The 10866-nt window shown below is 42.3% G+C and overlaps 2 protein-coding genes across 14 annotated transcripts in view; one reads left to right on the top strand and one right to left on the bottom strand.

Moving 5' to 3' along the window:
* The window catches only part of CEP290 (centrosomal protein 290), a 56307-nt gene extending 55264 nt beyond the window's left edge, over positions 1 to 1043 (bottom strand). For all 9 annotated transcript variants that reach the window (XR_003921635.1, XM_030002763.1, XM_030002767.1 and 6 more), the window contains exon 1: positions 923 to 1043. The gene's annotated coding sequence lies outside the window, so the exon portion shown is untranslated. The remainder of the gene's footprint in view (positions 1 to 922) is intronic.
* Positions 992 to 10866, top strand: part of TMTC3 (transmembrane O-mannosyltransferase targeting cadherins 3) — a 36235-nt gene continuing 26360 nt past the window's right edge. Inside the window, exons 1-4 of one of the 5 annotated variants that reach the window (XM_030002772.2) lie at positions 992 to 1091; positions 8946 to 9046; positions 9885 to 9996; positions 10586 to 10802. In XM_030002772.2, coding sequence (XP_029858632.1) covers positions 10614 to 10802 — 189 coding nt within the window. In that variant the 5' untranslated portion in view covers positions 992 to 1091; positions 8946 to 9046; positions 9885 to 9996; positions 10586 to 10613. Of the gene's footprint in view, positions 1092 to 1279; positions 1378 to 8658; positions 8724 to 8945; positions 9047 to 9884; positions 9997 to 10585; positions 10803 to 10866 lie in introns of those variants that run through there. The other 4 variants (XM_030002774.1, XM_030002771.1, XM_041120533.1 and 1 more) reach the window with 4 other exon arrangements.

Raw genomic sequence — 10866 nt, 5'->3', positions numbered from 1 at the left:
AAAAAGTGTGAAATAGATCTGCATTTGACATTAGTTATCACAAGATTTTCTTGACTTACTCAAGGACTCAGACATACATAAAACGGCCAGATGTTACAAAGTTCAGCAAGGGCAGATAGGAAAGGCGGTCTGGGGGGCACGTTCAAGTACTATCAGAACAACAATAATGTCCTGCGCTGCGTACAGGAAAGAAGCCACGTAGAGAGGCAGCTAAGCTACCATGATGACACCTTATCATCACAGTGAAATGAAGCATCAGTAGGAACAGCTGTTCGTTTTCCACAAAGGCGTGTATAACGTGCAGCACATCGTCACCCATAGTTGAGCAAGAGCAAATACCAAGCAGCAGCACAGTCATGCGGGAGATGTGCTCTGCTAACTCCGCACCAGCTTACCAGGACTAACCCGGCTTAAGCTACTTCTGATTTCCAAACTACATTACCCAGACTAGCTCTCATCCACTGGCTCCACAGAGCGCTGGCTCTTAAAACCACAAAGCCCCAACCGAAACAGGATCTTGCGCAGGGTTCCCATTTTCTTCCAATTTGTATAACCCAGCCCCGGGAACGATACAGTGACAGACCGCGATCCCTCCGGGAGACAATTCCGCCTCCTGACTCTGCTGAACTAATTAACAAACCGCCTTCTTTTGCGCCCGCCTTCACAACGGGGCACGGCTGAGGCGGCAGGCGAGAGCGGACACGGCGGGCTGTCACCTCCTCCGGGCACCGACGCCGGCTCCCGGCCGCCTCTGCCCGTCACCCGCGGCCCTCCCGCACCACCGGAGCGGCCCCGGCCCGGCTGCCCGCCCGTCCACGGCGCTCCCCGGCGGATCGCGGGCCGCTCCGGCCGGCAGCAACGCTGAGCGCAGCCATTTTGGCCCCCTCCTCCTCAGAGCACCCTCCGCCGCCCCGGAGCTCACCGCTCGCCGGGGAGGGCGGCGGTGGCGGAGGCCGCTGCTAGGCGACGCCATCAAACTCTCCCGCCGGCTCCGCTCCTGGGGACCCGGATGCTCGTAGGCGCGGGGAAAGTCAACGCTCCGCCGGCACGACGGGCCGCAGGGTGCCGGGCCGGGCGCTCCCAATCCCGAGGTATTGCACGGCGGTGCGGGGGGGTGGGGGTGGGCAGGTCGCCCACCGATCCCCCTCGGGCGAACCGCTTCCCCGCCGCAACGGCGGCGGACTGCGCGTCCCGGCGTGCCGCACGGCTCCCGGCCTGCCTCAGGGCCCGCCGCCCCGGGGCGGGGGGCGGCTTCCCGACGGCCTTTGCTGGCCGGAGCGGCGGCGGCGGGGCGCTGTGCGCATGCGCAGTGTGTGGTGGAGCGAGGTGCGGGCGGCGGCGCCGGTAGCGGTGAAGCCGCTTCCTCTGCGGCCTCAGGTAGGGCGGGCAGCGGCGGGCTGTTCCCTCATCGAGGGGGTTTGGGGTGGGTGGGAGGCTTGGGTCCGGCGTAGCTGCTGCCCGCGGTAGTTTCCCGGGGCGGCGGGTGGTTTCTCTCTCTCTCTCTCTCTCTCCGCTGGCCGGGCCTTATCCGTGAGCCCTCCGCTACGGTGCGGCCTCGGTCCTTGGCCGCGCTTCCCCGCCGCTTGAGGGGGGGCACGGGCCCGCGGCCTGGCTCCTCGGCCCGCTCCCTTCCCGCCGGCGGCCCCCCCCCCCCCCCACCTCCCGGCCTGGCCTCACGTTTCCAGCTTCGCCCCAGGGCTGCGGGCAGCCTGCTCTTTCCCGCACCGCCGGCTGAGGGGAGGGCCGCGGTACCGCCCGGGTACGTTTGTGCTTCGCGTGCAGGTGTGTAAGAGTCGGAGCCCCGGAGGTAGCGTGCGGAGCAGTACAGGGAAATGATGGCATCTGTAAACTGCTCGGATCCGTCGGGTACTGGTGGCCAGCGAGGAAGTCTGAGCGTTCGTAGTGGGTCCGGTGGCCCGAAAAGTTTGGGATCCTGTGTTTTTAGGTAAATGGGTGTGAACGCGGCTTTTCAAATAAAAACGGAAACCCAGCAACCGATCGAGGTGTGTGTATATCTTCGTATTCATTCAATAGCTGTGGAGAGCTGAAGAGGATTTGGTTTTTTCTTTCTTAATGGAAAGAGAAAGGTGGTCATAATGTCACCTTTGGACTTTTGCCGTTTCCTGGATTATTCATTGTTTTCTTTTTCTTTGCTATCTCCTGATTAGTGTTGATGTTTAATTGAGGCTGACAAGACGCAAGACGCTTGGCACTCCTTATAGTTACGCAACTTGTTCCAGTCGTGGCGTAACTCTTAATACTTGATTGAAAGCAAAGACTTTTATAACTTAGCCAGAGATTGGTTAATTACACCTCTGTACTGGGTAGGAAAAGCAAACTGTGTGGTTAGGGAAGGAAAAGAGACCGGATTATGTTTCATAAATGGGAAATGTTACTAAAAATAAAATTCATTATGGTTAAGTGTAAAATAATGATTTCTTAGCAGGAGGGCCTTTTATAGGTGGAGCAGGTGATCCACAGAGAGTGATGCTGCCTTGCTACAAGATGAGCTTTCAGGAATTGGATCCCCCTGTGATATAGAAAATAAAATAATCCATTGATGCTAGGATGCTTCGAATAATAACTCTTTTTTTTAATCCTCTTCATCAGGTTAATGTTAACAAGCTGTTAAGGCCAGTGTAGCTATTTAATGTGCTTTATTTAATGTGCTTCAGCATTTTTTTGACTTACAGAATCAACAGAAAATACACCATTACATATAGTGGTGGTGAAACCACATCTAGGTTATAATGGTGTAGTGCAGCTAGTAAAGAAGATTGATGCAGAACCAAAAGGGATTTTGAGGTGGGCATGAAAACTTCCAAAAGTGAAAAAAAAAGAGTGAAAAGAATGGAAGTATTAACCCCACACAAAATGAGTAAAGGTTTAAAATACAGAATGGCTTAGAGCAAATGAATTGGTTTTTCTTTTGTTCTGCATCACATCTAATCACGTGACAACCTTTGTATAAGTGGATCTTCTTTTAGTGGGAATACCTGCTTGTGGTTCTGGAACCAAAGAACATTTTAGCTCTGTAGTACACAGCTTGACCTACCCTGATAGAAGAGTTAGGCATCCATGTTAAAGCACAGTTTTGATAACACTATGCCGTTTCAAAGACCTAATACAAAAACTGTAATATGAAAGACCCAGTGGAATGTTATTAAAAATACCACAAGAAGTCATATACAGACCAAGCATGCTAAATAAGGACATGCACAGCAGAGTCTAAAGGCTGTCTTTTCAGCTTATGCCACCCATGTAGCTTTTGTTCGTTTATTCTTTGGAGTTAACAAACATGCAGTTTCTGCTGTTGTATTTCTAGAACACTGGGAGTGTTGATCAGAATTATTTCAGAGACACTATTTTTGCATCAGTGTCCTATGAGGAAACAAATCGTGTTTTATGTAGTTATTCTAAATATAAAAGGTATTATTTTGTTACTGTTTGCGTGTAGAAAAAAACAAAACAAAAGCCCTAAAGGTTTGACTTTGAAGTGTGAGATCCTGCTAATCATTTTAAACTATAAAATACCTTAAAATACAAACCATATCTCTGTGGTTTTTATTTCAACTGCTGTTGCATCAGTTGCATTGAACAAATTGAAGGTAAACCACCAGCTAAAACAGTATCTTCATCTCGCCTGTTTTTAAATTGTTTTATGTTTTAATCCTTGTTTGTACCAGAGTACCCTAAAACGTCCCGAGTGTTAGTTCAGCTGCTTGGTTGCCAGCAAGCTCTTCACAGTCTTCACCCTGGGAAATCTTTCCTCTGGCCTGCAGCACGTGTGCTGACCCCATGTCAGAGCTGCCATTCCTCATCTAGTTGATGCTTCAGAACTGTATGAAGAGAAGGCTGGGGGCCATTGCCTTCCTGGGGAATGAAGAGTACTTCAGTTTAGTCCCATTCCTCTTGATCCTGTAGTATTTGCAGAGGAAGGTTGCCACAATAAAACTTTTCTTGTTATATTTATTCTGCTGTAGGATCTCGGCAAGATGAAATGGGAATCCAGGCATGTTTTGCATTTTTCCTCCTCCCATCTTCCCAAATACTGCTTGCCTTCACCTATATGAGGTTGAAACCCAATCATTTAAATCTCAGCTGTGCATCTAAGTTGTTTCATACTGGAGCTGTACGTTGGAGTGACATTTTTAAGAGAAGATAAATTTAAAGGCTGTGTTGGAAGGTAACAACAGAAACAAAATGATGATCTCTTTCTGTCATTGAACACTGGTATCAAGTCAGCAGAAACAATATTCAATTCAGCCAAAAATAAAAATAAAGAAAGGGTAGCAGGTAGGCAAGACAAATTAGGACATTAGCAGAGCCTCAGAAGCTGAATTAAAACGCCATTTTTAAATGATAATACTACTGGGTTTAGTAACCCATTGTGTATATCTCTGCTGATATTCGTCAGTTCAGCCACCAGCTCTTAGATGAACTTGTTGCTCACCTGTTTAAAAATAAATCTAGGAGTGGTTTTAACAGTTCTCAGTTTTCTTCCACCTTTGATAATTTGATGGGTTTCTGTGTGAACTGTAAGTATGTTTTAAACAGTTCAGGACCTTCATTGGTTATCAAAGTATATGTCTCCAGAGTAAATGAGATGCACGACTATTTTTTGGCAGCTCCTTTGTGTATGTCCATCTCTCCACTGGCTTTAGAACTCCGAACAGGAGAGTGGGAAGCCTGCATTTTATGATTAGGTATGTGCATAAATGCTCATTAGTTTGTTTTCAAAGCTTTTCAGGAAACTGCCTGATCCATATGCAAATTGCCTGGTTTTTGTTTGCAGTAGCCTAATTAATATAACACAAATTTAAGTTCCTTGAGATTTACATAATAATTATGCTTCACATTGCACACTCAAAGCACTGTTCATCAAAGTGACTCTATGGAGTTGCAGACTGTTGCTTCACTGATGCTTACATCGTCATCTTCAGAGAACAGCTGCAGTTTGATTATGGTTGAAAATGCTGACATCTTGGTATGACTGAAAAGTGTCAGGTATATTTTTAATATCTATGAATATTTAATAAAGTGTGAATGAAAATATTCTCCAAATATGAGATATTAAAAAAAATCTTTAGATTGTAGTAACTAATATTCTGTTATGGACAGTGAATAAGGTGAATTTTTAAAAAAGGTTTCTGACAGCTTGACATCAATAATATGTCAATTATGCTGGGTATTTTCAGGAGTAGTAAGAGGTTGCATACAAAAGCTGGAACAGGTTGAAACTTTGCAATTGTGACATCTGTTTGAGGTGAGTTTTAATGGTCATGTTTGTTCCTGTCAGTTTCTGTGGAAATCCTGAGCAGGATTAAGTAGATTGTACAAGCTTTTTCCCATATGGAAGTGCCATGGTTCTCAAATTCTCTATTACTGCCACTACCCATGTCTTTTTTTCCTAAAGAAGAACAAGGTGACTTGCATAGAAAGTTTTCTTTGAAGTAGGATTGATTGGAACAGAAGTTGTTATTAATGCCCTTCAGGGTGTAAAAGTGCCATTACCCAGTAGAAGAAAAATTTTAACTGTTATGTTTAAGTTTCTAAAGTTAGGTAGTAAGATGTGTCTAATCAACACAAACATATTTGCTCCTGCAAGGGTTTTTTGTTGATGTAAGGTGGCAGATAGCATGTTTATTAGGTGATAGCTAATTATGGAGTGCTAATTAGCTGTTGCATATCTAGGGATTGCAGCTGTATTCCTGCCTAAATATGTACTTCCTAAATTTTCCTAAATTCATGTGGGCAGAAAATGGCTTCCACACTCCCAAATCTCCCAACTGAGGATACTCTTAGAACATCATTATGCATTTTTCATTTGTGTTGAATTTTTTTGTGCAGACTACTATATTTTGCAGTATGCTGTGCTAAACCATCTGTAGTGTCATTGATTTGGTAGTGATTGTAGAGAAGTATTTTGTTTTCCTACTTTTCTAAAATTTTTTGGTGTTTGGTTGGTTTGGGTTGGTTTGGGGTTTTTTTTGTTGTTGTTGTTATGTGTTACTCTTTTCTGTAGTTCTTGAAGTAGAAGACTGGATGAACTGGTAGAGTTCTCAAGAAGTTGGAAAAGGAAAATGACATGCCTTACAAGCCAAACCTGCTTGAGAGCTCTGGTTCTTGTCTCTCCTTTCCACTTAATGTCTCTGTACGCACATGAAAACAGCACAGTGCAAAACGCAGATTTCTGTGCCAAACACCTTTAGAAAATTAGACTAACAATCAGGTGTTTTGCACAGCTTGGGCATTCTGTTTTTCCACAATCAGGTCTCATGATCATGCAGTTTCTCACAAGGCTTATCTTGCTGCTTATTGTTTTCAGCTGTATATTCTTCATGACATGGTCAGATATTGTTGTAAATTAAAACATCCAACAGAAATCTTGGTAATAAAGTATGTGTCTGTCCTGATTTCATCCAGTCAAATGGGGGCTCTGTGTCTGTTCCATAGACCACGAACTGGCAGTTGTACAGCCCAAGGGCTGGTTAAGGTATCTGATGGGCAGTATGACAAGCTGTGAAGGTAGCAAGTAGGTGAGATGAAAAAACTTGAGGGACAGTCAATCTGTTTACATGTGTTGGAGCAGTCAGTGATGTGGTTCTCCACTACAGCAAGCCAGTATTAACAAACAAGTTGTTAGGCAGCATTTTACGGGTATTTATCAATACATCCATCACTGGGAGTGGTGAAATACTGGCACTTGCAAGTCCGTACTTGGGTTGATAGCAAATTTCAACATGTCAGTTGGGCAAGAAGGGGAATATATCCACTCACTTGAGGACCCCAATCATACCAAGGCTTCAGCAGTCTTTTGCACATCTGTGATCTGTGAGGTTCTCAGTCTTGCATACTCCTTATATGGCTTCTTACTTTCCAACATCAAACTGGTAACAGATAGTTGGCGTGAAAAGAGTGTTGGCTGCCAAATAGCAATTGCTGTTTTCCACTGAGATTAATGGCAGACATACTTTTGCCTGGCTTACCAAGTACAGATGAGGTTTTATAAGCCTCCCTCAGTTTTAGTCTTGCATTTTCAACATGTTGATGGTCATTCCAGGTTTGAAGCTTGGATTTTGGTTGTGGACCCAGCTGTAGTAGCAGATACAAATTAGTAGTTCTGATGGTTAGCCTTCCTTGAAATCTGCCTTGTTATGCTAACATAAAGGACTGGAAAAACATCTCTTCCATGTTTATGCTTTAATTCAGCAAGAACATTAGACTACCCTGTTACTGGACCAGGTGGAAAAAGTAATTTCCTAACTTCATGTATCTCTACAGTAAATTTTAGGAAAATAAGACCTTGGAATGCCAGAATGCAAGTCAGAAGTAGTAAAGTATCCGTGCTACAGTTTTGTGCGATCTACAGATTGTATGTGGCCTTGCATTTCCCATTTTTCTCTTTCTGCTTGCCCTGGAAGTAGATTGCTGGAAAATCGGGGCTTTTCAGATATCCATTATGCCTGTCTGTTGCCAAGACCTCCTAGTGCTTTTGCAATTTGATGTGTGCAACAACAAAAATTTAATGTGTGATGCATTTGAGGTTACCAAGCTTGGCAGAGTTCAAGCAGTGTGTTCTGTGCCTTGCCGCTAAAACCAGAACAATGCATTGTTGCATATGTTCATTCCTTACAGTAAATTTAGTAAGCTGTTCAGAATTGCGTGGAGTGTCTGTGGCTCAAATGTTTGGCTTGAAAGACCAAATTATAGCCATATATTTGCATGTATTTGCAATCATGTCTGTGGTTGAAATGTGCATGTAAAGGAGAGGGCGAATTTCAAATTAAAAAATTGTGATGTTAAAAGTGAATTTTTTCTGGAGTTCTTAAACAGCGTTCTCTGTTGGTGGGCTAGCCACTTAAACCTGACTTTGGATGTAGCTAAAAATCTTAATTTATTTCTTTATGCCTAAGAGTTCCCTTTCATTCAAATGAAAACAGTATTTTCCCTACAGTTGGCATGTAACGTAGCTCTGTCAGGGAACAGCGTGGTCAGTAGTGGTGTAAAGTTAGAGTTCTGAGTGGAAGAAATACTAGAAATTCAGAGCAAAAAGAAAGGCTTGTGAAAGCATCAGAATTGCCTTAGGATTAAGGGATAAGTAGAGTAGCTGTCTTGACATATATTCTGTGTAGGGAAAGGAAAAGTAAAAACCTACAAAAAGTATTTGAGGAGCTAGCAATTAAGGTTGGTTAAGTTTTTCCTTTTGATAGGAAGCTATACTTAGGAATCTATCCTTTTTTTTCCTAATTGGGTAGCAGTAGCTGTTTCTGAAATAGGGTTGTTAAAGAATTACCTCAGAATTACTCCTTGTTATGCAAAGTAGTATCTGCAAGGGCTTGCTGCTTCAACCAATACAATAAACTTACATTGTTAATAAAGAAGTCACAGATCACCAAAAAACTACTCCCTTGTGATGCTTTTTCTTAAAGGGTGAATTTAAATAAGCCTTATGGTTGGTTCTGTGTGGCAATATTATCTTGTCCCATTAATTTTTGGAACACAGTATTTAAAAAATGTGTGTTGGAAAATCATTACATGTTTGCTGTAGGTCCTTTTCAGATGTCACTGCTTTTCAGTAGAAATAGTGAACTTCAAGAAGTAGGAAGTGCACTGTTGAGAACCTGTTGCAAACAAGGAGTTTCAAACTCTGTTTCTAGCAGGGTGAGGATCAGCAGTTTCTTCTTCTCCACATTCTTTGGGGGCAGAACTAAAAAACTTCGGTGAGTTGAAGTTCAAAAGTGGGCTGTCTTTTCAGGTATTCCTGCAGTATGCTTTATTTTCTTTTTAAATAAGATTTCTCTGGCTTCCAAGAAAACCATAAATGTGTTCAGACTTAACCTTGGCTTAGTGTTTTAAAGTACTGTCATCCAGCCTGGCAAACAGATGTAGCAGCACCCTTTAACATTTAACATTGTGGTTTTTTTCTTTTTTTTATTACAAAGGTGGTGGCAGCTTTGAAAAAAGGCTCTTTCTTGGTTGAAGTAACACCAATAGCCAGTGCTCCAAGTACTACAAAAGAAGAAAACACCTTCACTGCCATTATGTGAGTAACACTGAATGGATTGGTTTGATTCCTTTTAAATGATCTTTGTCCTGGTTTTTAGTTTAATTGCACCTGCATCCTGTTGCACATGCATTCCTTCCTGTACCACTGCTCCTTTACCACTAGTTGTGATAGGCGATTGTCATGCTCTCAGGCCCAGGCTGCAAACCACAGCTGAGATTACCTATCTGAATGAGGTATCTCTGTGACCTCTTTTTAGAAGATAGTATACTTAAACCTGAACACAATTAAAAAACCCCCCAACAAACCAAAGCAAAAAAAAAAATCACTAGCTTTTCAGGGTTTAGGACAACAAAAGAGATTATAGCTTCCAAATAACTCATCAGCTTTGATGTGTGAGCCCTGATAGACATAAGGCTGGTGTTTTTACGTATTTATGGGTCTACATTATCCAGGTAATATTAGCTGTTCTGTGCCCTTACAGATGTTACCCCTTTCTAGTTTTGGGGAAAATGCTATATATTTTTGTTCAGTCATCTCTCCTTCTTCACAAAACTTAAGTCAGTGTTCAACTGTCTGTACCCTTCCAATATCTTCGATCCCAACAATTGCCAGTAATACATGCTGTGTCATCCAGTGGTCAAAAAGAATGCCTTTGACCTGTAGTTACCTTCTTATTCTTCCACGGCAGAACAGTGTTTTCAAACAACCCAATACATAGTAATTTCACCTTTTGATCAGGTCACCCATGTATTTTTTAAATAATCATAAAACTTCTGCTTAATAATATCTAGGGCTTAGGAAGTTTATGCAAGATGAGAGAAAATAACATAATGAAGTTCATTTGTAGTCTTTTTTGCATGCTATTTTTCTTTAGACAGGACTCATGAATATTCAGTGGCATTGGAGTAATTGGCAGAGTTGAGAAAAAAAATACTTTTCACGAACTTCTATGAAGAATGCAAATGAAAAAAGTGTGAGCTTCAATGGTAAGTTTAGCTTACTATTATTACTAATGTCCTTCTTCACCTGTTCTTGAACACCTGTATTTATGAAGTTCTTCATTTCCTCTTTGTTCTTCAGAATGTTTGAAATTTGTTTTTTTAATTGCATTTGAAATATTTTGAGAAACACCTTTATCCTAAAAAACATGCGTAATTAACACACTCTCTGCCTTTTTGGTAACTTAGTATTCTGTGTCAGTATGTTAAACAACTCAGGGTTCTAGAGAACTTAATTTTCATAGTTTGCAGCATTCACTTGAACTGCATAGCTGTCTGCTTAAAAACTACATCACAATTTATCATCAATCTTCTTTTTTTAGTAAAACATGAAATGTAGCAGTGTATCTAGCTCATATGAGGGCTTTTTAGGGGTGAGACTTTTTAATGAGAGTGTTTCTTTAAAACACTAAGTTGTGTAAGATGGATGACACTTTAGGAGAGCTTTCTATCTTACTGATTTTTAGATACGTAGTGTCATTAACTTCTAAAATACCGGATGTTGTAATTTGACTTTATTTATCAAGTTTAGTTTTTAATCAGTAAAACTACTCAAGTTTCTGTCCATATATTTCAGCTTTTGTCCATGAAAACTCTTAGAGAAGATGGCTGATGTAAGCCTGAAGGAAGCAGCACTAATAGTTGGTGTGGTGGCAGCCTGCTACTGGAACAGTCTCTTTTGTGGCTTTGTTTTTGATGACGTTTCAGCGATTTTGGACAATAAAGACTTGCATCCTTCTACTCCATTAAAAAATCTGTTTCAAAATGACTTCTGGGGCACTCCAATGTCTGAGGTAAACTGTTTGTGAAATACTGAGACATTTAGGAAATGGAAAAAAACCTTGAAGGGAGTTCTTA

The sequence above is a fragment of the Aquila chrysaetos genome, chromosome 26 (assembly GCF_900496995.4).
Source record: "Aquila chrysaetos chrysaetos chromosome 26, bAquChr1.4, whole genome shotgun sequence".
NCBI lineage: Eukaryota > Metazoa > Chordata > Aves > Accipitriformes > Accipitridae > Aquila > Aquila chrysaetos.
Note: the sequence above shows the minus strand (reverse complement) of the source record. Positions and strands in the feature narration are given on the sequence as shown.